This window comes from Equus przewalskii, chromosome 13 (genome assembly GCF_037783145.1).
Source record: "Equus przewalskii isolate Varuska chromosome 13, EquPr2, whole genome shotgun sequence".
Taxonomy (NCBI): domain Eukaryota; kingdom Metazoa; phylum Chordata; class Mammalia; order Perissodactyla; family Equidae; genus Equus; species Equus przewalskii.
In genome coordinates this window covers 2,284,304-2,310,951 of record NC_091843.1, presented here as the reverse complement: position 1 = coordinate 2,310,951, position 26,648 = coordinate 2,284,304, and the positions used below count along the sequence as shown (strand labels likewise).

Sequence of the window (26,648 nt, the reverse complement as noted above, 5' to 3'; positions counted from 1 at the left end):
AGTAAAAAAGGCGATTTAAGGGAAATATGGAAATGAAGGACAGGTGATACGCTGACATGGTAAAAATTCACGAATACAGTCAGTAGAACGCTGGGGTGCAGAACACAATTCTCCAGCTTGAGTCTGAGCACACTGCCCCTTCCTCCCACGGGGAGGAAGCTTAGACAATTTAGGGCCCACTTGAAGGAGAAAATTGCAAAATTAAAAATACAAATTAGGTATAAAATGGAATGTTGATTTAGAATAAAAAATACATCACAAAAAATTAAAAACTGACCAATATCGCAAACAACCAAAAACAGAGGACAGTGATTTTTTTCAAATCGATTGACTGACACAACTTTTCTGCAGTTCTAACGGGATACTCTTTCATGACCTCTTCGTGTGACAATAACTTTGTGGTATTGTTTTCCAGAGAAAGAAGAGAAGGATAACGCAGGCATTCCTCAGCAAGCTTTCCCTATAAGGGCCAGAGAGTACCTATTTTGGACTTTGCAGGCTACACAATCTCTGTTGCAAGTACTCCACTGCCATCGGAGCATGAAAGCGGCTGGCCCCAGACAACATGTAAATGAATGGATATGGCTGTGTTCCAATAAACTTTATCTACAAAAACAGGCAGTAAACGGAAACTTCTAGAATGGAGCTGCAAGGAGCTTGGTGAACTCTCTCCTCAGTTAAACAACCATTTAACTGGTGAAAATTATTTTTAAAAAACCACCATTTAAAGCATCTGAAAATTATCCTAAGGTCAATATAAGAAATGGAGAAAAACTTACTCAAGAAAATCTACTAAATCTTGGTAGGAACAGTGAAAGTCTATGGCATTTGAGCCACAACCCTCTCCCACCCTTTCCCCAGCTCAGCGTGACAGAAGCTTTACTGCCTAGACGACAGAGCTCTCTGTCTTCCCCACTCCCAGTCTGGGGCTGTGGTTTCACCCTGGGGAAGGCAAGCCACTGGCATCTCCCATACCTCCCAAATACGTGTTGCAGAAAGTCTATTCCGGGTAGGGGAGACTGGAGGCCTGGGGCTCTCTTCACCCACCCAGTCCCCACTCCCAGGGGTGGCAGGCCAGGTATACTGGTCCCTGATAGTCCCTTCCCCAGCTTGCTCGTAGGGCAGAGGATTCATGCTGAAAGGGGAAACCAAGAAGACTAGGGGCTGCCATCCCCAATCAGTGACCGACTTGTAAACCAGGAGTGTCACCCTGGGCAAAGCAGGCCACCCTGCTCCTGCCTCCAGTGCAGTGGCACAGTGGTCTTCCCAGAGGAAAAGGCAGAACAGAGAGCGCCATGGCTCTCCCTAATGGGACCAACTTTATTTGGAACAGAGCATGGGAAGTTCATGCCCTTAGCACTATCAGAAACAACAGAAATCTTGGTAGTGAGCAATAGAGAGGAGGCCAGTAGCTCTAGGATATTAGTAGCCACAAGTAAAATGGCAAACCCACCACAAGTGTAACAAAGAGAACCAGGGAAAAGGCAGCTAAGATCCCTCCTGGACTCTGAGCAAGCCTCAAAGACTGGCAACACCCTACCCCGGTGAAGGGTCTAGAATTTAACCAGTGTCATACTGTAGATAAGTTGTACCCCAGGGCATTATCAAAAACAACACAGCAATCAGTCAGCAGCTTGTGAAAACTAATTGATTGTGATACCAACATTCAACAGAACAGCCAGAAGCTTAGTAGGAAGATCAGAGAAAGAGACAAAGAGAGCCTGGCTAATTCCACTGTCCTAGGGCCGTGTGGGGGGTCGGGGGCTGTGAGGTCAGAGTGGCTGTGCACGTGCCCAAGGTTGCAACCTTCTCAGGGGCAACATCAGCAGCTGCACACTGCAGGGCAAACAAAATTTACTGAAACAGTGCAGCCTGGGAAGGAGAATGCAGAGAGCAGCAGCCTCTGCAGTGGCTCGTGCGGGCTCAGGCTGGGGCAAAGGCAGGCCTGGAGCGCGCGTGGATCAGGAGGGGGGAGAGGCCTGTGTTAGGAAGGAAGAGGCGAGGCGGGCTCCCAAGCAGAGATGTGCACAAAGCAGGGGGGCAAGGAAGGGCTTGCTTGAGAGACAGAACCAGGAGGACGCGTGGGAGCACCTCGGGCCTGGAGAGGGAGCACGGCTCCCTGAAATTGCACTCAGCGGCAGAGAGGTTGAGTGCAGGCATTTTCCTGGGGAGCGCTCTTGGATCAACGCCTCTGGGGAGAGTGAGGCACTGAACAGTGATGCGGCCACAACGTGGGGCTCCGTTGATCCCGCTCAGAGCTCTGGCTGGCCCAGCCTTTAGAGTTGTCCCCAACCTGACTAGTCATTGGCTCTTGCTGTCCCCAGGCTGGGACACTGCCAGGTCGGTCTGACAGCCTGAAAGGCAGACTGTTCTTTTTAGGAAATGCTTGTTTAGCATTTCTGAACGGCTGTGGTCCTGGGTTTCTGTCCTCCACCCACCAGCAAGTCCCGAGCAGGTACCCTGGGCCAGGATGTGAAGATAAGTGATATGGACTCTTAGGTGACTTGCCAGAGGGGGAAAGGATGGCTGAAGGTCACACCATGAGGAAGGAGAGACCCTGGGCTTAAACTCCTGTACCCAGACCTTGGGCTGGCCCTGTCACTCTGCCTGCCTGCCAGTTCTCAACTATGCAGGGAAGCGTGGGTTCTGACACAGAGGCGTCACTGGGTCTGTGCACTGGGCATCTATCTCTAAAACAGCCCTTCTAAGGAGTTTCTGAAAACTTAGGGTGGGCGTTGCTGCCCCAAGATGTGAATGTGAGGGATGTGCATGTGAATGTGAGAGCACATGAGGACTCTTTCCTGCCAAGACACACTGAGGCAGGAGACATCGCTGACCCAGCTGGGCCTGCACTCCGCCCGCCACAGTGACCCTGGCTCACACAGAGAGGGCAAGGTCAGCCCAACAGCCCGGCCTGAGGGGCAGAGGCATGTGGGAGGACCATCTGTGCTTGGCCTGACCCTGCCTCTGGGGTGTCTTGGGCACAAGCTATGTGGCCACAGGGCATGGCTGTCTGAGAGCAGAGCTGACAACGCCTCCAGCACCCTGGACAGGGCAGCACATGGCCCAAGCACAGGAAGGGCTATCTTTAGTTCAGTCCGTCCTTGTCTCTCTCCCACCATCTCTCCAGCATCCTGGGGAGCCAGGTGTGTTAACCATGTCATTTGTTTCCTGTATTCTGATACATCTGGAGCCCGCTGACCCTGGAGGGACTGCCCCTCCCAGGGTTCGCCAATTCCCAGAGATAGTGAACCACTCACTAGGGAGCGTGCTTTTCAAATGCAAAGCACTGAGTCCAGAGCGCACCCCCAACCACCTCTTCTATGGGGCTCTCGCGCTCCAGCCACTTGCCCTAATCACCCCAGGCAGCTCCTACGCCCTAGAGTCCCCTGAAGTTATTCAAATTATTCCTAAGCCTGCTTGCCCTGCCTCCTCTGGTCCTTTCTGTGGAAACTACACCTCCCTGCCTCCCCCTGCCTCCTGACTCACACGGTGCTTCCTGGTGTGGCCCCTCCTGTTGGGATGCATAAGGAACAGCTATCTCCTCAATGGCAATCATCTCCTGATCTGCTGGCTTTACCATGCCTCAAATGTTCTGTTAACACACTAGTCTTCAAACATCATGCTCGTCTCCTCTACGCTCCCCAGCCCTCCTCGCCTTGCTCTGCCCAGCGTGGTATTCCAGCCTGGAATGCTGGTCCCACTTTTGTCCACCCTTCTCCCAGGTGACTGACCAGGAAGCCTCTCTGAGCTCCCTAACAGGCCACACCCCATCCCTCTCCTCCCCACCGTGTCACCGCTGCCTCTGCACGCTCCTGGTCGACCCCCCAGACAGCGAGGTCCGAGAGAAGCGGAGTGGACCTGACACGTGCAATGAATGAATGAATGAACGACTATGGAGCTGAGTGACGTGGAGCCTCCTCAGCCTCAGCCCCAGGTTCACCCAAGGGCAACATGCTCATCTCTCCTCTCTCAGCCAGACCTGCCTGCCCGAAACCCTTGATTCCGCGGCCCTCGCTCTTGCCAGCCCCATCCTCCGTGCCGCCGACGCCTACCCGGCCCCACAGTGCCACCCTCGGCGGACAGTGGAACTACAGGGCGGAGGGCAGCTGTTCCTCTGTGCTTTCTGCTTTCTCTCCAGGTCATCTCAGCACACAGAATATAGATACAGATTGCTCCATCTGTGGGAAATGGCGGAGTCACAAAACTATGAGTGAGCAGGGGTACGATGCGGCAGTGGAGGCCAAGAGGGGAGAGCGTGCTTGGGATGACCCTCTGTAGAGTGTGGACAGTGAGGAGCCCGGGCAGGGTGGCTGTGGCCAGGGCGGCTGTGGCCAGGGCCTGAGCATGGAGCTGGGCACAGCCCGGACCCTGAGATGCTGCATCTGGTGCCCTGATATTTCTCTAACCTGGCCAGACCTCCCCCTACTTCCTCCTCACTCCCCTTTCTCCTTGCCTCTGTGATTTTTCTTGCAGGAAAGGGGTAAATAAAGGATGATTGTTCTCCTTTATTTATTTATTTATAAAATTACACTGCAATAATAAGTAAGATATCGAACCATGCAAACGCACACCAGCAGAAGATTCTGATAGGCCCCAGGAGACCCTCTTTCCCTTTGCCCCCACACCCCCTACCCCGAGAATGCTGATCTGGGTCAGCTTCTAACCTACACTTTTGTGACCCAGGGCAGGCTGAGCCAGCCGCAGCTCCAGCCCTCAATCAGCACAATGCTGTTTTTAATACATAAAATGGTGACTTTATTTACTGGGCTGAATGAACAAAGGGTCCCACCACCAAAAAAGAGTGAAGGGCTGTGGCCAGGCCAGTGGTTTCTGTTAGAAGGAGGCACTCTGGCTACATCTGCCCGCCTCCTTCAGCAGACCAGCCCCATCAGTCAGCTGGGGGTGCAGGCGTTCTTTGGCCTGCTTCTCCCAGTGGCCAGGGTTCCTGTGGGACGAAGGCCAGCCACACACCTCTGGACGAGCACACCTGTGCAGGTTTGCCTCCCACTGCGTCCACCTTCTCTCTGCCCAGGGTGGACTGGGAGGAAGTGGATGGGAGGGGTGGACTGCAGTAGGAAGGCACACTGAGACAGTCTCACCCTCCAGCTCCGCAATTCCTGAGCTCCCCATTGGAGTTACAGCAAATGCTTCCAGGCCCTGTTCCCTCCATCCAGCTCCTGCGGGGAGGAGGGCTATGTGATCAGTTCTGGCTTCACCAGGTCCCTGGCGTATTAGCAACACCCCCCACCTCTGACTGGTAACAGTTCGTTAAGTCTGGGGGCACAGCTGAATCAGCTGGGGCACCCCTAAAAATACCAATTCCCAGGCCTTCAAACAAAAAAATACACACAAATATTCATAGCAGCACTATTCACAAATACCAGAAGGTGGAAAAAACCCAAATATCCATCGATGGAGAAACAGATAAACAAAATGCAGTCTATCCATATGGTGGAATATTATTCAGCCTTATAAAGGAAGGAAATTCTGACACATGCTACACCACGAATGAACCGTGAAGACGTTACACTAAGTGAAAGAAGCCAGTCATAAAACGACGCAAATCGTACGATGCCATTCATATGAAATTCCAGAACAGGCAAATCCATAGAGACTGAAGGCCTGTTAGTGGCTGCAGGGCTGGAGAGAGGAGGGGAATGGGAAGTCACTGCTCAATGGGGCCTCCTTTTGGGGTGATGAAAAAGTTCTAGAACTAGATAGTGGTGATGGTTTGCACATTGTGAATGTACCAAAAGCCACTTAATTGTACACATCAAAGTGGCTAAAACGGTGAATTTTACATTATGTGAATTTTACTATAATTTAAACATTAAAAATAAAAAAATGATTCCAGATGCTTGTTCCAAACCAAAATCTTCAGGGGACTGGGAACCTGAGTCTTTAAGAAGCTCCGCCAGCGACTAAAATGAAGCAAAGTTTAAGACCAGTGCGGGGGACCTCAGGCGATGCGGGGGTCTTTCTGGGCCTGCCGTTGGAGTTCCAGACCGGAGTCCTCGCCGCCCCACGCGCCGCCCCACGCGCCGCCCCACGCGCCGCCCCACGCGCCGCCCCACGCGCCGCCCCACGCGCCGCCCCACGCGCCGCCCCACGCGCCGCCCCACGCGCCGCCCGGTCTACGCGGCTTCCAGGGGCGGAGCCCTCTGAGCGAGACCCAGGTTTAGGCTTATCTGCATAAGCCCGCCCCCTAGCAAGTGATTGGCTGCCGAGTGGGCGTGTGATCTCATCTGAACCAACGAGAATCAGGCCCGGAGGTGGAGCTGGAAGGCTGGGGAAGGAGAAGGCCCTTTTGGCTGAGCTGCCACAAGTTGGGAAGTGAGCCTGGGGTGACCAGAAGGCTAGTGGGCAGCCGTCCAGCGACCTCGAGGGACAAGTCTGCCCACCAGGGGGCAAACACTGAGGCGCAGGGATGGAGAGGATAAGCCTGATGCTGGGCCTGAGGACCCAGTGGCCACCAGACCCCAATGCTGGCCTCAAGGGGAGGTGACCCACAGTGTGCAGGGGGGACGAAGGTTGCCAGAACCCCAAAACTGCTCCTCAGAGGAGGGGATTCCTGAGGGGGCGCTCGAAGCACTAAGAGGAGCTCTGAGACACCAGGTTTGCTCCGACAAAGGAAATCGTGCATGGGAAGGGGGTGGGGGAGCTCTGGAGTGGCAAGTACGGGATTATTAGAAAGAAGGCAGGGGTCACCCCGAGAAGGCCCCCCGCCCTGCCTCGCGGGCAGGGCTGGGCTTGTCCCTAGAGATCTGTGTGTGTTGCGGTGCCTGCTGTCAGCCTCACTCACCTTGCCAGGTGCACACATGGTCCCGTCCAGGGGAGGCCCCTTCTTGGTCTTGCAAAAGTAAGGGTTATCAGGGTGGCTGCACCACAGCTGCTTGCAGGGGTCGAAGGTCCGGAACTGGAAGAGAGCACCAGCAGCTTGCCAGGCCACTTCCAAATGCAGGGACGCTCGTGGGGTGCCACCTGTCCCCAGGAGCTGCCCCAACTCCAGCCACCTCCGAGGAAGCCAGCCAGGCCCAGGGCAGGCTCCCCTCCCCAGCCCTGCAGGTGCCCGCTCCTGCACCCACCACGGTGCACATCAAGCAGCCCAGGCCCCACCCTCCCCCCAGCCCTGCAGGTGCCGGCTCCTGTGACTCCTGCACTCACCGCAGTGCACATCATGTAGCCCAGGCCAAAGTCGAAGCGGCACTGCTCGTTCATGGAGTAGTGCAGCCCGGGCAGCTGGGGCAGCACCGGCCAGTCATGGGCAAAGGGGTCGTCTCGCAGGCAGTCATAGGAGCTGTGAAGGGACATATGGGCCATCCAGCCCACGAGGCAGCTGAGGCCCCTACTGGAGCCGCGGTGGAGGGCCTTGCCTGCACACCCCAGCTCTCAGCTGTGCTGCCTCAGTTTCAACAGCATCTCTTTTTCTCGGTAAGCTACCCAGGACCTGGTTTGCCTAGATTCCGGGACCCCAGACATTCATTAAAGGTGAGGCTGCCATGACCACTTCCTGCTCAAGGCTGGGCCCCCCAACAACAGACTCTCCCCCCCACACACACCCCGACCTGCGCTGCTCTCTCCCTCTCCCTCCCCTGGGCCTCAGGCTGGAAGAATGGAGGTATGAGGGCTCAGGCGTGGCCCAGGCACAGCAGGGACACGCACCTCCCTGAGCTGAGCCCCAGGCTGCGGGGTCGTCCTCAGGGGATGGGGGTGGTACTCACTGCAGGTAGCGGCTCAGCTCCTGCTGGCTGCAGCGGGACCAGTGGAAGCGGTGGAAGGCTGCCTGCACCAGGGGCGCCATGATGCTTCCCAACCGCACCTCGTCGCCACAGCGGTTGCCCTGCCCGTCATGCTCCATGCCCAGCCTGTGTGGGGAGCCAGAGCAGCCTCACTGGACCCTCACCTAGGCCCACTGACCTGTCGGCTCCACCCTACCCACACGCTGGGAGGGCACCCCAACCTCCCCGAGCTGGCTTCCCTCGACCTTAGCTGTTCTGGTCCACGTGGAGCCAGGTGGTCCGGCTTTTCCACCAGCCAGATTCTTAAGCGGGGGGCACTCTGGGAAGATGGTGTCCAGCGGTGGCCCCCTCGGTATTCTGTCCCTAAGGTGGGGTGCTGCCCCAGGTCTCTGGCTGCCCTCTCCACACAGACCCAGCGGCCCTGCGAGGTTTCTCACAAAGGTTGTCCAGGCCTAAGATTCAGGTGGTGCCTGGGTGGTGCGCACCGGGCAGAGTCGTGGCTTCCCCACCTCCGGCTCTCTTATCCTGGGCGTGCCTCCCTCAGAGCCTCAGCTACTCATTTGTAAATGCAGTAAGGAGCTCCCGCCCAGGGGCTTAAGTGGCATACGTATGGAAGGCCCCAGTACCTGCTCAGCCCTCTGGAACTTTCTCCCTGTGATTTGTTCCCTCGGCAGAAAGAGGGCGGAGGGCTGCCCTGTTCAGTGCTAGGAGGACAGGACAGCGTCTCCCATTTTCATACAGAGCATGTCCCTCTCAGGGCACAGAGGAGAAGTGGGGCCCCACTGAGCCCTGACCTTCCTCAGACAACAAAGACAGCAAGGCCACTTACACATGGCCAGTCTCGTGGGCCACCACGAAGGCCGAGGAGAAGCCATCCTCGTGGTTTAGGGTACAGCTGCGGACGGGGTGGCACATCCCAGTGACAGGAGCATAGCCTGGGAGGAGACAAAGGGCAGCTCTAGCTCCAGGCCCAGAGCCCTGCCAGGGGTGGCTCCAGGCCCCACCAAAGCCCAACTCAGGGGACCCTGGCCAAATGCCCCCCACCATCCCCAAGCAAACAAGTAGAGTCAATTGCCCCCGGCTGGCACAGCTCAGGGGACATTGCCCAGGCAGCAGGCCTCAGCTCTGCCTATCAGTGTCCACACTGCAGCTGGCATCAGTTTCCCAAATCCAGATCTCACCTGCTAGGACTTTCTGCCACCTGGCAGCCGCCCGCCTGCCATCCTCTTCCACGCCACGCACCACGTCCCCCTTCACTGAGTGACCTTCAGGCCCCTGGGCAGCATGCTGCCTCCATACCTCCTCCCTCTCCTGTGGGTGCCCTGGCCCCTCATCAGCCTGGCATCACACCCGGGAGCCCACCCCTTCAGGAGGGCCTTCCCTGAGTCCCTTGGGGTTTCCCTGTGAGACCGTAGCTAGACCCATTTCTGTGTCACACAGAAGGCTGCAGTGAGGGCTGGCCCCGAAGCTGTCCAAAGGCAGAGCTGAGCGCAGAGAGCCAACATGCCACACTGCCCTGCTGCGTCCACGCAGAGTGGACCAGCCGAGGGGACTGGGGGCAGGCCAGCCCAAGACGACAAGGCCCAAGGAGCTCTTAGCCGGCAAACTCTGAGCTCCAGCCAAGAAGATTCTGAGCCACATTCCTGCTTCTCCTCAGGAAGGACCCGAGAACCTAGGACGGTGTCCCCAGAAGCAGAGGTGGGAAGGGGGAGTGGGAAGGGGTGGTTCAGCAGGCCGCATCCCTCTGACACAAGATGCCCAATGACCCTCCTGTCACCCCCTCCCTGGCAACTGGCTTCTGAAGAGCCACTGGATTCACAACTAAAAGTGAGGAGATGCGGTGGGTTTTGCCGGCCCAGTCACATTGTGTGGCCCAAGGGAGTAGCTGGAAAATGGAGGCTGACAGGGAACAGGGGCAGGGCTGAGGAAGGAGCCAGAACAGTCCAAGCAGGGTGAGAAGGCCTGCAGGTGGCGGGGTGAGCAACAGCGCTCCCCGGGGCTCAGCTGAGCCTCATCACAGGGTTCTTCAGATGTCCCCAGGGCAGCCTTCCCACAGTCGGGGACATGGAGGGTGGGGGTGGGCATGACACCCAGACCCCACCTAAAACTGAGGAAAACCAGAGAAGGGGGCCTGCCACCAGCACCTGGACGCGATAAAGACGTGCGTACACAGCTGGGCGTGACACAGAGCTGGGACACCTGGGTCCTGGAGGCCCCCCAGCGGGGAGCCGCGACTCCTGGGACCCTGAGCAGCCTCACCCCTCTCAAGCCCCACCAGTGGATGCTGAGGCAATCTGTTCAAAGAGAAAAGTTGAGCAGTGTGACCCTGGGGTGCTGGGTTTAGACCTGTCTGTAGACGCACAGTATCTAACGAGTGTCTTTTTCCCTGGGAATAAACAGGAATATCTGAATCTTTTGTTTTATTCGCTCTGCAGATTTTGAGATGATTGTGCTTGAATCAGTGCGCCAGAGCGAAACTTGGAGATCTGCCATGTCCTCTGCACCGAGGCCGGGGTGTGGACACTGGCCTCAGGGCGGGCCCTTCTCCTTCATGCCTCGGAGGGCTACGCCAGCCTTTACCACCCGAAGATCTGACAAAGTATCTTTATTTTCTTATTTGTAACCTTCCCTCCTATTCAGTTTTGTTGTTCTCTCTCTCTGGAAATCTTATTAGATAGATATTGCCCCTTCTGTGCTAAGCCTCTCTGTCTCCTAACTTTTGTCTCATATTTTAATATTTTTGGATGCCCTGGACATTTTATTTTAGCTTTTGAATTTTCTATTTTACCCCTCACATCTTTAATTTCATAAAAACCCTTTGCTGTTCTCTAATTCTTCTTAGCAATGTTTTCTAGTTATAGAAGTATTTCTCAAACAGTCTGGGAATATTAGTTTATAAAAAGTTCTTTTCTATTCTCTAAATTATCTCTGTTTTCTTTGGAGTCAGTTTTCCAATTTTGTTTTGCATCTTTTTTATTCTATAAGTTTTTTTTTTTTTAACGTCTGGTAATCGTTGGCTGTCTTTTCACAGTTTTCAATGAAGGATGAGGTCACTTACTATGAAAGTTGCGTGTCCCCAGGAGCAGTTCTGCTCAGGTTAGAGCTCTCGCTGGGACAACACGCAGAGGGCTGCACTGCTGGAAAGGTGGCTTGAAGGGGAGCAAGCAGACACTAACACCAACTGGGAGCCTCACTCTTTGCTCAGTGGGGTGGGAGTCATGGTCTCGGCGCCCACCCGCGCCGCCTTGTGGTGACGATCAGCATGGTAAAGAGGGCAACTACGGTGCCACAGCAACAGAAACTGATCTTAGCTCTGTGTTATACAAATATAGGCGAGCAGCCAGCAGAGAAAAGTGAAGGTTGAGAGAGTGGAGTAAGATGCAGAGCAGTGCATATGACAATTCATAGAAGAAACTGGTGGAAGGAATGAGCATATATTTCATACAAATATACTTACTTTTACAAAAAGGGTCACTGGAATGATCAACCAGAGACTAATAAAAATGACTGGCTGTAGAGGATAGGGTGGGTGAAATGGGTCCACTCCTCTGAGTGGATCCATATTTTTATATCGTTTTTTAAAGCTCTTTCTTTGGAAGTATAATACACATCCATGAAAGTGCACAAGTCAGGATACAACAAGTGAATTACCACAAGGTGATCACACCTGGGAAGCCACCCGCCCAGTCAAGAAATAAACCACATCAGTGCTGCAGAAGCCCCTTCTTGCTGCTTCCAACCGTGACTCCCTGCCTCCGCTCCACCCTCTTGACTTTAACACCACAGATTAGTTTTGCCCACGTTCAAAGTTGAGATAAATGGAATCCTAAGTATATATTCTTCTCTGTCTGGCTTTTTTCACTCAGCCCTCGACGTGTGAGACCCATCCGTGGGGTGGCGTGTGGTTCTAGACCTTTTCACTGCTGTAGGAACATATCACATTTCTTTATCCACTCTCCTGCTGACGGACTGAAGTTGTTCCCTGTTCAGGAGTGATTGCACACGATGCTGCCACGAACGCTCCTGCACAATCTTTGGGTGCACGGGTGCCTGCATGTGGCAGGTGACTGTCTAGGAGTGTGGCTGCCAGGTAGGTGTATGTTCGACTTTAAGAGATACTGCCAAACAGTTGGCCAAAGTACTTGTACCAATTTATAGTCCTGCCAGCAGAGCATGAGAATAACATAGCCCCATCCTCACCATTTCCAGTCTTTTTACATTTTAGCCATTCTATTAGGTGTGTCTTGGTATCTCATTGTGGGTTTCATGGCATTTCCCTAATGTCTGCTGGGTTGAGCTCCTGTTCATACATTCATCAGTCATTTATGCTCTGTTAAGACCTGATAAAGTCTCTTGCCCATCAATCTACTGGCTTGTTTTCTTATTACTAACTATTATTGACTTGTCAGAGTTCATATATTTTAGATATCCGTTCTTTATTAGATACATGTATTATGAATATTTTTCCCCAATGGATTAATGGTGCCTTTAATGAACAAAAGTTTTTAGTATTAATGTAGTACTATTCATCTTTTCCATTGTGGTTAGTGATTTTTATCTCTTTTTTAAAAGAAATCTTCTCTTGCTCCAAGAATATGGAGATATTCTCCTATATTATTTTTCCTAAGTTTTATTATTTTGTTTTTCAAAGCTAGATCTAAAATCCGCTAAGTTAAGATCCAAAACATGCACAAATATGATGTGTATATAGAGTAAAGTAGGAGTGTCAGGCTTCATTTTTTCCACCAATTTGGATACTCAGTGGCCCCAACACCATGGTTAAAAAACCATCTTTCCCCTCCACTCTGCAAGAAATCAAGTGTTCGTGCAGAGGTTCAGTTCTGGACTCTGCATTCTGTTCCTATGATATAGATACATTTGTCAATCCTTGCATCAAAATTATACTCTTCACCTATCATATTTTTATAAGTATTGAATACTTTGATCATCTTCTTCCATTGTTCTTGGTTATTCTTGACCCACTGCACTTCCATACAAACATTAGAATCAATTTGTCAATATCCTCAGACTACTGTGCCGGAGCTGTGCTTGCACGGGGGTGCCCTGGGGAGCACTGGAGAGTGCTTTGCATTGGCTCTGCACGTCCACTTGGAGAACACTGCTGTCTCAGTGTGCAGGAGGGAGACTCCCTTGCCATCAGCATGGCCGAGTCCTTCATTGGTTGAGCCTTTTACAGTTTCTGTAAACATGTCTTACAGTTTTCTAGTCTGGGTCTTGGATATATTTCGTTAGACTTATTCCTAGGTATTTGCTGTTTTTTATTCTATTGTAACTGGTACTAGTTTTTAAAATTTAATTTGTTGTTAGAATATAGAAATTCAATTGATTTTTGCATATTGACATTATATCCAGCAAATACCTAATAATTCTAATGATTTATTTGTAGATTCTTTTGAATTTTCTATGTACATAAGCATATCATCTTCAAATGGGAGTTTGATTTTTTACTTTCTGATTCTTATATTTTTATTTTTTCTTGTCTTATTTCACTGGCTGGGACCTCCACAGCAATGTTGACGAGAAGTGGTGATGGGGGCATTCTTGACCCATTTTCAGTCTAGAGGAAATGCTTTCAACATTTCACCATTATATATGATGTTTGTCATAGTTTTCTGGGGGGTAAATATCCGTTACCACATTAATAAAGTTCTCCTATTCATAGTTCAATAAGACGTGATCATAAATGGATCTTGATTTTTGTCAAATATTTTTTCTGGATATTTTGAGATGATTATATAAATTTTTCTTCTTTATTCTGCTAATGTGGTGAATTTCAATGATTAATTTTCAAATGTTAAACCAACCTTGCACTCCTAGAATAAATTTAAATTCACTGTGATATAGTACCTTTTTTATATAGCACTGGATTTGATTTGCTAATATTTTGTTTGGGATTTTGTATCTAGACTCATGAGAGAGATTGGCCTATAATTTTGTTCTTGTAATGTCCTTCTCAGATTTTGGGTTCAATGTTAGCAGGCCTCATAAAATTAGTTGGAAAAATGTTCCTTCTTTTTTCATTTTGCAGGAGTTTATATATGATTGGTATTATTCTTCTTTAAAAATTAGGAAGAATTCTTGGGTAAAGCTATCAAGTTCAGGAGTTTACTGTGAAAGAAAGCTTTTAATTATAAATTCAATATCTTTAACTGATATGAGACTATTCAGATTTTCCATTTTTTCTCAGACTTTGGTCAAGGAATCTGTACTTTTCATCTAAATTGACAAATTTTTTGACACAAAATACCTTCTCATTATCTTATTATCTTTTCAAAATAGGATTTGTAATGGTGTGCCTTTTATGTTCCCGATTTTAGTAAATTTGCATTTTCTTTCTTTTTTAAAACTATTATTGCTGGAGGCTTTTCCATTTTAATCTGTTTTTCAAAGAAGTAAATTTTGGTTTTGTTGATTTTCTCTACTGCACTGTTTTCCATTTTAACTCTTACTCTTATAATTTCTATCCTATTTTTGTTGAGTTTAGTTTGCTGTTCTTTTTCAAATTTCTTGAGATAGATATTTATATGATTGACTTTTAGCCTTTTTTTCCTAATAAATGCACTCTTAAGGCTATAAACATCAATCTAATCATTATGTTAGCCACATCCACAAGTTTTGATATGTCATATTGTCATTATCACTCAGTTTAAAAATCTGTTCTAATTTCTATTGCTATTTCTTCTTTGAAGCACAGATTATTTATGACAGTATTGTTTAATTTCCAAACATTCATAACTTTTCAAGTTTTCCGTCTTTCCCAGTGTGATCAGGGAACACATTCTGTGTGATTTCGATCTTTTGCATTTTGTTGAGGTCTCTCTACGGTCCAGCACAGTCTCCTTTGCTCTATTTTCAGGTCATATGCGTGAAGAGTATGTATCCTCCAGCTGTTTGGTGTAGTATTACATATACATCAACTAGATCCCGTTGCTTAATTCAAATCTTCTGTATCTTTACCAGTGTTCTTCTTACCTGTTGTTCTCTCAGTTACTAAAAAGAGTATGTTAAAATTCTCAACTATGATTGTAGGCTTGTCAATTTCTTCTTTCAGATCTGTCAGTTTTATATAGTTTGAATTTTTTTTTCCTTTTTGAGGAAGATTAGCCCTGAGATAACATCTGCTGCCAATCCTCCTCTTTTTGCTGAGGAAGACTGGCCCTGAGATAACATCCATGCCCATCTCCCTCTACTTTATATGTGGGACACCTGCCACAGCATGGTGTGCCAAGCAGTACTATGTCTGCACCTGGGATCCAAACCGGCAAACCCTGGGCCAATGAAGCGGAATGTGCGAACTTATCTGCTGTGCCACTGGGCCGGCCCCTAGTTTGAATTTTTAAGTAAGATCTCTAAACTTCTAAAGGTTGAAAACTTATTCGAATTTGTTTTTTAAAAACTATGAAAGGCGAACAGCTCTGAAACCAGCCTTAGATCCCATCATTCTCTGGGCTGGCAGCCCCAACTCTCTTCATTTCACCCCCTCATCTTCGTTGTCCCCCTGGGGGATGCAGTTTCCTGGGGGGCCTGGCACAGGCTCTGATGGTTTTGGAGAGCCAGGAGGTTCCTAGCAGTTACCCAGCCCTTCACTCGGCCAAGGCGGCCACAGCCCCTCTCTGCCCTGACATACTCCCTCCCGGGCCAAGGTTGCTAGGGGCCCTCACAGGCCAGGGGCTCATGCCCAGCTCCCTCCTCTGTGCGTCTGCGGGGGCCAGGCTCACCTTGCATGCCCGAAGGCCCGAAGTCCTGCCGTGTGAGGAAGATGGCGTGATCGTGGTACTCATCGTGGCCTGTGTCTGGCTTCTGCTGGAGGTAGGCCCAGCGGCAGACATTCTCTAGGCTCTGAGAGGGGTTCCCAATCTCAATGAGGCTCATGGACTGCAGGGGGCAGGAGAGACGGGAGAGGGTTAGCGTCTGGTGGAGCAGATGGGAGTTGAGCAGGCAATAGTGTTCACAGACCCTGTCTACTGGGGACCTGGTCCAGGTGGCACAGAGCCCAGTCCATCTTAGGACCCACCTCCCACTTGGCTCCATTTCCCAGTCACATACACCTGCAAGAGTTTCCGCACAAAGTCACTGCACAGTTTCTGGTGAGATGTGGAAGCAAATCTCTGAAGCCATCTAAGGCTTCAAATAGTCCATTAACCCCACCCCGTTTCCAGGGGTCCTTGCATTCTATTAGGCACCTATTCTGTGCAGGCCCTGGACAGGAGGCAAGAGCAACGTGGATGTCACCCTGAAGAGCTCATGGTTCTGGCAGGGTCCAGGGACAGGAGACAGAAATCCCAACATAGTGTGTGAGCCCAGAGAAGGGGGAGATAACCCTGTGTTTTCCCCGTTTGAAGGTATTTACAGAAAACAACGCAATGGGGGGGAAAGCTGCAGCAGATATAGCAAAGGAGCCACACACAGCAGGAACAGAGAGTGAATTCCCACAGGAGCCATGGCTAGGAGGCCTCAGGAGCAGTCACGCACCATTTTGTGCTGAGATGCAAACCTTGCAGCCACACTGGCACGCTCTGCACCATGGCATCGGCATCCACGCTCTCATTCAGTCCTCACAGCCACCCTGAGGGGGAACTGAGGCTGCAAGAAGTCAAGTCATTTGCCCCATGTCGCACAGCTAGGAAGCAGAGTTGAGATCTGAACCCAGGAAGTCTGAAACCAAAGTCTATATTCAACCCCCTGCCTGCTGAACTGCCTCCCCAAGTAAAACATACACCAGACTGTCTCAAAAGCGAGGCTCCAACAGGTGGCCCACTTCCCTTTTCTCTCATACCACTGGCTTCTGCTCTCACCTCGTACTCCCACCACCAAAGTAATTCCCTGCAAGCAAAGAGTCCTGGGCATGTTCTTTTCCTCCCCAAGGACCCGTCTGTCCATAGAGTAGAGACATGCATCCCTTGGCATAGATGTGTGCAGGTGTTCTGTTTCTTCTCTTGCATAAACACATTCATCAAGCAGAGCCCCATATTTCTCCCTGAGTGTATAAGTAGCAGAGAGTGGATATAAGGCATTGTTAGGAATCCGGGCTACTCCAGAAGAAGGAAGAGCAATTCAAGGCCAAGGAGGGCTGGTCGTTGCCAGGGGTCTTGTGTGTTAACCAAGTCAGTGACATTCAAGATGGCAGACCAGTTCCCATTCCAAGCACAGAGCCAAGCACTCCTGGGAGATGAGATTACTCATTATAACAAGACGTACTGAGTCCTAACAAAGTACATCACAGACTGGAGTGAGAGGTCTGGGGACCAGGACCTGCTGGACACTGGCATAGAGATGGACAGCCCAGATGAAGCTGGAGGAGGGGAAGGGGGGGTGCACCCCCTGCCCCTCTCATGATTAGGGGTAGCGTGTGACTAGCTCTGGCCAACCAGCTGTGAGCAAAAGTGACGTGTCTCTTCCAGGTCAGAGCATTTAATTACCCCCCGTGAGGCCCTCCAGAGATCTCTCCTCTCTGGAATGTGAAGCAATGTCAAGATGATGGCTGCTCTGTCACCCAGGCCCTGAGTGACAATGAGACCAGAGTCCTCTGCCAACTCCCACTGAACAGACAGCGTGAGCAGGAAATAAATCCTTGCTGTTGTAAGCCTCTGGGACGTGGCGCCTGTTTGTTTCTGCAGTGCATCTCCTCCCACCCTGGCTGGTACAGGAGGGGCTGAGGAAGAAAACAGCATCTGTATCACATCCGAGCCAGACCCCCCAGGTCAGCTGAGTCCCTGCCAGGCAGTAGCTGCCTTCAGCAAAGCTTGAGAGGGCACAGCTCTGAAGGAGGGATCAAGTGAAAGGGTCTCCTTTCTAGGCATGAGCTGTAGGTGGGATGAGAAGGAAGGGACCCTCACAGTGAATCTCACTTGGTGCTAGAGTTTGGGGCCTTGTGGTTGTGTCCCACTGAGCTTAAGATTGCCAGCCCAAGTCCAAATCAGAGGGTGACCACAAAGGCCACCAATGACCACTTCATCTAGGATGGCCCCAGAGGCCCCCTTGAGTTCAACTTGCTCAGCAGCATTGCCAGGCCACTCCAGCGAAAGGGGCCCTGTTTCCTCCCACCCCAGATGTCAGAAGATCACGGTCGTGCCCCATTATCTGCGGGGGATATGTTCCGCAACCCCGAGTGGATGCCTGAAACCTCAGATAGCATATTCTACATATTCTGTCTTTTCCCTCTACATACACACCTATGATAAAGCTTAGTTTATAAATTAGGTACAGTAAGAGATTAACAGCAATAACTAATAATAAAATAGAACAATTATAACAATACACTCTAATAAAAGTTACCATAGATCTTAGCAACCTCAGCATATGATTTTTTTTCTTCCTTTATTAAGTCAAGAACTTTCACCTTTTCACATGAAGGAAGCAGTCTACAGCTTCCCTTTGGCACATCCCAGTTGCCAGCATCACTACTCTAGTGCTTTGGACTAAATAAGGGTAACTTGAACACAAGCACCATGACACCGCCACAGCCCATCTGATCACCAAGCCACTAAGTGACTAACAGGCAGGTGGCTTAGACGGCGTGGATGCGCAGGACACAGGGGTGAGTCACGGCCCAGGCACAGAACAGCGGAGAATTTAAAACTTACAAAGTATTTGTTCCTGGAATTCTCCATTTAATATTTTCAGACCACAGTTTATGTGGGTAATGGAAGCAATAGAAAGCCAAATTGTAGATAAGCGGGCACTACTGTATTCCCGTGATGGCCCCCCCTGCTCTCAGGGTTCTAAGTTCCATGTGTTGGGACAAACCATTCTAGGGAACAGACTGGTGCCCTGTGGGCTGCAGTTTCTTTTGCCTGTGCTCTCCTGACAACAGCAGCCCAGTCCCCCTTTGGTAAAATCCCCTCCGTTAATCTGGGTCTGACCCCAGGTTCAGGGATGGGAGGGCTCAGGCCTGGCCAATCCCAGATCTGCATCTCCCTGGTACCGAGAGGGTACTGGAAGGACACCAATGGAAGCGGGCGAGAAGTTGGAACGGTATGAGACTATGAGCCTGGAGCTGCTGGCACCCCTGCCGCCATGGGAGGAGACCCCAGCTGAGGAAGAAGCCAACACAGAACAGAGCAGGGCCCCAGCTGGAGGGAGGTTGTTCTGGTGTCCTTGCACAACCACCTGGTCCACCCAAGCCTGAGGCCAGCCTCCCACAGATCTGTTTGTTATCTATCGCTACAAGTTATTCCAAAACTTTACGGTCTAAAAAGAACCCAAACATTTATTATCTCGTGGTTTCTGTGGATCAGGAATCTGAAAGCAACTTTGCTGGGTGCCTCGGGCTCAAGGTCTCTCATGAGACTGCTGGCAAGCTGAAGACAGGGGCTGTGGTCTCATCTGAAGGCTGCCATAGTGGGGACCAGCACCCACACTCATGTGGCTTCTAGCAGGATTCAGTTCCTCATGGCTACTGGGCTGAGGGCCCCTTGCCACACCACGTGGGCCTCTCCACACACAGCAGCTGGCTTCCCCCAGCAAGAGTGACCTGAGGGACAGCAAGAGAATACACACTCGAGACAGAAGCCACAGTCAGTTTATAACCAAGTCTCGTTCCGGCCCACACCAGAGGGGGTACTATGCCAGCCTGTGACACCAGGAGGCAGGGCCTCTGGGGGCCATCTTAGAGGCTGCCCGCCACAGATGTGTCGCATTGATGTGTGTCAGGAAATTCCTCTTTGTAAAAGGCGATTTGAGTTGTGTTAGTGTTGCTTGCAGCTATGAGTCCTGAGCAATGCTCTTCCTCCTTGGGGGACCATGGGCACCCCAGTCAAGGCCACCGGCTGGCAGATGAAAGCCGGGGGCTGGTCTCCAGGGTCCAGCTGGTGCATCCCACACTAGCGGGAGAAGAGCAGTGGCCACATCTTTGAGGAGGAGTCAGGAGACCAGCCAGAAAGAGACACTCGTGTCAGGGCCAGAGAGCAGGAGTTAGGCCATGGGGTTGGGGACGGAGCTAAAGGCAGGAGCCAGGCTGGAACAGGCAGGCTGTGGGCCGGAGAGAGGCACCAGCGCCCAGGGGGTGGGCTGGCGGGAAGTGCTGGGGGGCGTTGCAAACCCAAATGCCACCCGGCAAGGCAAGTGATGCAAACCAGTGAGTCAGGTTGGTTGTAAGAAAAATAAGTCTCTCCTTTATCTTTCCAGGTTAGAAGGAGTAAGGATCCAGGGCAATATTTCCCTATTATGATAAAGAAAGTGGGGGCCAATAAGGAGTGGCGAGGACTGTAGCAAACCCAGGAGCCTGCACACCGCTGAAGGGGAGATGACACAGCGCCAGCCCACCGCTGTCAAGAACAGAGGCCGGAATTGCCAGATTGGACTTCTCAGGCCAATCTTTAAATCTGGATTTTACGTTACCTCACAGTAAATGTTGACTCAAATTAAATAAGTTATGTGGACAAAACAAAACACCTCCCCCAGCTGGCTGGGTGGAGAACCCTGGATAAAGGCCCCAGGCAGACAGCCCCTCCCCGGTGTCCTTCCTGGACTCACACCATGAGGGCCTCCCGGAGACACGGCTCCTATGTTCCCAGCCCCCCTCCCCCAGCCAAAGTGACCGTGCTGCCGTGGCAGGATAATTTATTGAAATATTGATTTGTGTTTTGTTCTTGCTGCGTCTTTCCTTCACTCATGCCAAGAAGGCAGCCTGCCACTTGCATTCCCCAGCCCGCCGGGGTTTTGTGCTGCGGCATCCAGAGCAGAAGCTGTCTGGGACCCCCTTCTGGCTTCAGGGTTCTGAAGAGACTCCCCGAGGGGAGGAGCAGAGAGAAGGGTAGGGGGGGCTGCCCCTGGGATGAGTTTGCCCTGGGGAGACAGATCTCTGAAAACAGCCCGCATGGCCCTAGGAGCCTGCTGTCTGGACCGGGGACACCCCAGAGGTCAAGGAGGAGGAGGATGTCAGCCTTCGGGCATTCAAGATGGGGGAGCTGTTTGTATTTCCTATTTCTCTGCCCATGTCCCAGTTTTCTCAAGGTTCTGGTCCATCTCAGATGGACACAAAGGAACCAAGGGCCGGGTCCCTGTCCTTGCTGGGTCTAGAGAATGCAGGAGGGTGTGGGGTGCCCAGGGGCCACTCTGCGACCTGACATCGACATTGTGCCTTGTGGCAGGCGCACAGCCCACGTACATTTTAGAAAGAGGCCTCTGAGTCAGTGAGGAGGGACGGGGGACAAAATGGGGACAGTGTGGCCACTGAGATGGATGGGGGCATGGCTGTGCAATGTCAGCAGAGTCAGGACAACAAGGCCGAAGGAGACGCACAAGAGAGGAGGCCAGGCTGGCCGGTGAGGGAGGAGGGACCGAATGAGGAGGATGGGGGGAGAGCCGCAAACTCGCAGGGGAAGCTGGGGTCCACAATGCCAAGGGACAGACAGTAGAGGGATCGCCCTTGGGGGTCCAGCTTGCTTGTTTGGAAAGACCTCGGCAATTTTACTTTGGGGAGCTCTGCCACTTCCCGGGTGCAGCCCGTGGGTGAACAGTCCAGGGGCTCTGCCTGCCCCCGTGCAGGGCCAGCCTGGGACCAAGTCGGGCCGCTGAAGCAGAGGTTCAAAAGGACTGCAAACTGGCTGAAGCAGCTTGCCTGGCACAGCCCCCCAAACAACCATCCACCAACTCCTGCCTCCCGCATGGCAGGCCCAGCCTTCCCTCGACCTCCTCCTCCCACTTCCTGAGAGCCTCTGGCCTTCCCATGGGTCCAGGGGCCTCGACGGCTTCTCGCAGACAGGGAGGTCCAGGCAGAGGGCCCAGGAGGGAGTCTGGGCGGCGCACGTGGGTCGCTTGGGCTCCTGCGGGACCTCTGGCCCGCCCTCCTCCCACTCCGCGGCCACCCCGCCCACATCCACGCAGCCCTCAGATGGGCCCCGCCACGCCGAGCCCCTGCGACGCATGACAGCGCGTGAGCTGGGGCCGTCCTCCGACAGAAGAGGAGACGTCTATTTCTCCTCCAGAAGTGATGGAGGCGCGGCCGAGGGGTGCCTGCTTGCTTAGGAAAGGTTCTCACGCCGGCTCCCTGTGGCCGTCTGCCCTCCTCCCGCCCGAAGGCGTCTGTCTCCTGGCTGCCTCCGCGGCTCTGCGCTGGCCCCTCTAGAGAAGCCTTGTACGACTACACCTGTTCTCGTCCGTGCTGGGCTGGGGAACATGCCTGCGCCGGGGGCCCATGGGGTTCCAGGGAGCAGCAGGCCGGGTTTAGCAAGGGGGGCCACGGAAGCAGCCTTGGACCTCACAGCCCGGGCGGCCGCTCCCAGAGGGCGGCAGGGCCCGGCTGGGCAGAGGAACAGCGGGGGGCCGTGGGCGGCGCTGCTTTTCCAGGGGACGGAGCGTTCCCGCACCCTGGGGCTGGGTGGTAGCCGTGGGGTGCCCGTGTCCAGGCTCCCTCTGAGCCGGTCACTGTGCTCGGGGTTTACACGTATTGTTTAATTTAAGCTGCTCTAAGATATAGGTGCTGTTGTTATCCTATTTTCCGGATAAGGAACCACATCTCAGACAACTGAAGTAACTCGCCCCAAGTTCCACCGCTAGAAAGAGGTGGAGATGGGCCTGGAAGTCAGGCAGCGCCCCAGGCGTCCTCTTCGCCGCCTTCCGGAGGGACGGGAAAGGAAGGGCAGAGCCCCGCGGCGGCCACCAGGTGGCGCTGCTGCCGCATGAACGGCAGCGCCGGGGCCGGGCCGGGCTGGGCGGGACGCCCCATCCCGGGCCTGCGTCTCTGAGCCGGAGGGCACCGGACAGAGTGGACTGCGCTGGCCACAGACAGCCTCGGGTCCTACCCTAAATAAGTCAATTAAGACCTGCACAAAAGTTCTGTTCCAATCATTGCTCTGTGACATCTCCATTGTTTGCTCTTGAATGGGCTGAATTATTTATACTCTTCCCTCCTTCAGTCAAGGAGACAGGAAGAAAACAGACGGGCAGTGGGGAGGCTGCTCTCCCCAGAACTGCACCCAGCATGGTCATGGGTGGCTCTGTGGGCACAGCTGCACGGCAGGGAGCCCCACAGACCCCAAACTCCGTGCAGCAGCTCAGCAGGGCACGGGCAGGTGACAGATAGGGCTCACCTGGGCAACAGGAGGGCCCTGGGGTTGGAGGCCTGCTCATCTCTCATCTGCTCCGTGTTCTTGGACAAGTTCCCTCACTGTCCTGAGCTCCCCATCTGCAAAATGGGCACAATTGCAGCACGAAGCTGGGAGCAGGGCCTCCATTCAGCGCCCACAAACATTCCTGGTCATTGCCACGGTCACAGCAAGATGATAAAGATGTCAATATGATGCTAGTCCCTGGGGGAGCTGGCCCACCCACAGCTCTGGTGGCTCAAGTCCCTGGGATTTGGCTTCAGCCCACCAAAGCCACCAAAGCTTTCTCAACTGTTTCCACTGTCCCTAGAGGGACTCCTGCTTCAGACCACCCTCCCAAACAAGCAGGAAACCAGACAGCTGTCCCAGGGGCCCAGGCCTGTGCAAGGGCAGGTTGCGCCGGTTGAGGTGAGCAGAGCGTTCTCTCCTCAACCTCAGCACCACTGACATTTGGGGTCAGGTGTTCTCTGTTGTGAGGCCGTCCTGTGCACTGCAGTATGTTAAGAGCATCCTGGCTTCTACCTGCTAGATGCCAGGAACAGTCCCCGGGGGCAGAGTGGCAAAATCACCCTCCACGGGGGGCCACTGGAGTAGGGAATGCCCGAGGGGGACAAGGGGCAGGGTGCCTGGAGCTCATGCTCCCCAGCCTTTGGAGTGTCTAGCCCCTCCTTTGCAGAGCAAAGTGCTCACCACTGGGTCACCTCTTGGAGCCAACGTCCTCACTGTCAGGTGAGGGTGACAACATGACTGCCCCATGGAGCTGCTGTGTGAGAGAAGTCACCTAAGTCTGAAGCCAGGGTCTGACCCTAGGGGGCACCGCAGGCGGTAACTGGCACAAACTCCCTTGTTCCTGCTGTCATTGCTAGTGTGTGCTCATCTGACCAGGGACACTGAGGCTCAGCGATGGTAAATGACTTGCTGAAGGTCCCACAAGGGTCAACAGGGCCAGAACTAACTCTGTGTCCCCCTGGCTGGGTGCAGCATGCGCTCCCCCAAAGCTGGAGGTCTTCTCCCTGCAGCTCTGGCGTGCAAGGCAGTGCAGAGCTCAGATCCCCTCATGAGGGGCAGCTTGGAATCGCAACATGAGAGAGGCCAGAAGGCGAGCTCCCATATCACTAAGGCATGTTCCAGACATCCTCCCAAAGGCTGGGAAGCTATTTCCAGAGAAAGCCAAGCTGCCAGCACAGGATTCTCAGCATGAGTCTTCCCAGGCTCAGCCACAGTAGGCCTGGAGGGAGGCAGCAAGCAGGCTTCCCAGGGCAGGGCCTGGCCCCAGTCGTGTCCCATCGCAGGGACAGCTCCCTGGTCTCCCTGGAGTCTGGGTCCCAACCCCCAACCTAATCGGGACAGGCATTATCCGGCCCGCAGTCATCGGGGTCCCCTCCTGAGCCAGCCCTGTCCCTGGGGTGCTCTGAATCTCCTGTGCTGCCCTTCACACCGATAGGAAGGCTGAGGTCTGGAGGCGGTGGGTGATGGCCCAGGACACGGAGGAAGAGGCGGTGGCACTGCCCATGGACACGGAGCCCTCGCCCCCGGCCTCTCCTCTCTGCCTTCCACTAGGAGACCCACAGTCAGAATTGTTCAGACCTTTCCTCTCCAATGCTGAAGAACCCCTGCGAGCCTCCCACACTGTCTCTGACCTGGCCATTCATGACAAGACACCTTATGTTCTTCTCTGACTGTCCCCAAGTCTCTGATCTCCATGTGCTTTGATTTTCATCATCCTAGGAAATATTTAAAATGAGAACAGCTCAGTAGCTTTGGTGCTTCTCAAAAAATCAATTGAAAAGCCAGTTGCTATGCAACCCTCAAGTGTTCTGCTCCCTGGCTGATGGCATATTGTATAAAATAAGATAATCTCTTTTCTTCTGCTGTTTTTTTTTAAAGAAATGGAGAAAAACCTTGTTTTAGGAAAAACTTGAGATAACTCAGAGGCTTCTCATAAGCTGGAAGACAAACAACATGTCATTTGCACAAGTGCCACCAACTTCATCTCCCAGAGCCTGGCAGGGCCTGGGGACAGGCTCGGGGACTGAGGGTCGGGGCCTGGTCTATTTCCATCTCAATGTGGAATGACTAACAGGGTCTGATACCTGAGCCATTTTCTTCCCCATGTCTGGGTCTTGGCCTCACAGCCTCCCAGAGTCCACCTGGACCTCAGGAGACCCAACCCAGGCCCCTCTCCTGGATGGGGTCCTGGCTTCAGTCCCCTTGGTTTTGCCACACCTGAATCCTTGCAGGGACGGGGGCCTCACTCCTCGACAGGAAACACTGTTCCTTGAAGGAGACAGTTCAGAATTCATCTTCGCTGTGAGCCAAACTCTATCCCAGACCCCTATCTGGAACCCCCACAGTGGCTTTTCCTTGAGGGAGCAGAGCTCATCCCCGAGGACCTGAGTGCCAGGCCCCTCGGCCCCCAGGTCCTGGCTAGGCAGTCACCCACCTGCCACTCCACCCAGGGCACCCCCTTTGTTCTAGTTCCTTCATGGTGCTCGCCACTCTGCAATGGTCTTGTCACGTGTGCCTTCACGGGGAGCGTGTGCCCCACTCCCAGAGAGCCAGCCGGCCCCGGGATCCATAGGGGTGTGGCCTGGAGTGCCTGCTCAGGACGCATCTCCTCCAGCCTCCCACAAGGTCCCCAGAGACCTGACAACAGGGCCCCACCCCCCAGGCTGGCAGAGGGGAGGCTGTGACCGGTGGACACAAAACGTCACCGCCCACGAGGTAAGCACAGAAACAAGAACCTTTCTAAGCATGTGACAGAGTGACTTTATGTCTGCGGAATTTAATAGCAAAAAGTCAGGACTGGCATTTTGTATGTCTTGGTTTTTGTCACATTTCCCATTTCTAATAATCCCCTTTAAATGTATCTTACAGAAGTATTGGTCAGTGACAGGCCCTTCGCATGATGCGCGCCCTGTGTCAGGCTCAGCACCCTTGGCCCCGGCAGCCGCTCCCCACGATTGTCACTTTCCTGTGTTGCCTGACCACTCCAGGCCGGTGGGAAGGGCCCTTCTCTCCCACAGACACTCCTCCCCAGCCCTGAGGCCCACGATGGCGCTTGCTTAAGTCAACCAGGGCCCACGCTGGGCACACCGTGCTGTCCCTGGGCTCCTAATGCTCTGTGCAGAGGACAGGCGTGCATCCCAGAGACACCAGACCAGCAGCTGGGGCCCAGTCCCTCCATGTCTGGACATGTGTCCGGTGCCCGCCCTCCTGGGTGCTGCTGGCCAGTCTCACCCTCCAACTCTCCTGTTCCCACCTGCACTTCAGCAGCATGTCCTCTCTGGGGAAATCGAGGCTCGCACCTCACTTCAGTTCCCCTCACAATCTGGCAATTCAGGAAAGGAGGACTGAGCATTGGGGAGGCCCTGGACTTCCTGGAATCCCCTGGACACAGAGACCCCGATGGAGGCCAGCCTCCCCCAGGAACCCTTACCACAGCCCCACTGGGCCCAACCTGGGCCCCCAGGCTTCTAGGGACAGGCGGGTGGGCAGGAGAAGGTGGGCAGAGCAGGGGGCAAGCTTTGCTACAGGAGCCCGGTCGTCCAGGCTGGATCCCCAGGGCCACTGGAGGGGCAGGCAGCCTGCGGCCGGTCTGTGGAGCCCTGCGCTGGGGATCAGCTCTGAAAGCAGGCTTCTGCTTCCTGGGCCCCCCTTCCAGTCCCTGCACCATCGTGGATTCACAATCCCCCTCCCTGTGGAAGTCAGGCAGGTGAGGGGATGTCGGTCACCCTGTGCCCTCTCAGGTCTCACTCACTGGGCCTGGTCTTGCTGAAGCGGCCCCACTGCCTAGGGTGGGCTCGGGCTGCCCGCCTTGTTGGCTGTAGGCTCCAGG

The 26,648-nt window shown here is 53.2% G+C and overlaps 1 protein-coding gene across 2 annotated transcripts in view; it reads right to left on the bottom strand.

Moving 5' to 3' along the window:
* Positions 1–26,648, bottom strand: part of ADAMTS2 (ADAM metallopeptidase with thrombospondin type 1 motif 2) — a 217,700-nt gene that overhangs the window by 37,440 nt on the left and 153,612 nt on the right. For both annotated transcript variants that reach the window (XM_070568963.1, XM_070568964.1), the window contains 5 exons: positions 15,482–15,638; positions 8,572–8,677; positions 7,725–7,868; positions 7,168–7,300; positions 6,806–6,919 (listed from right to left, as the gene is read on the bottom strand). In XM_070568963.1, coding sequence (XP_070425064.1) covers positions 6,806–6,919; positions 7,168–7,300; positions 7,725–7,868; positions 8,572–8,677; positions 15,482–15,638 — 654 coding nt within the window. The remainder of the gene's footprint in view (positions 1–6,805; positions 6,920–7,167; positions 7,301–7,724; positions 7,869–8,571; positions 8,678–15,481; positions 15,639–26,648) is intronic.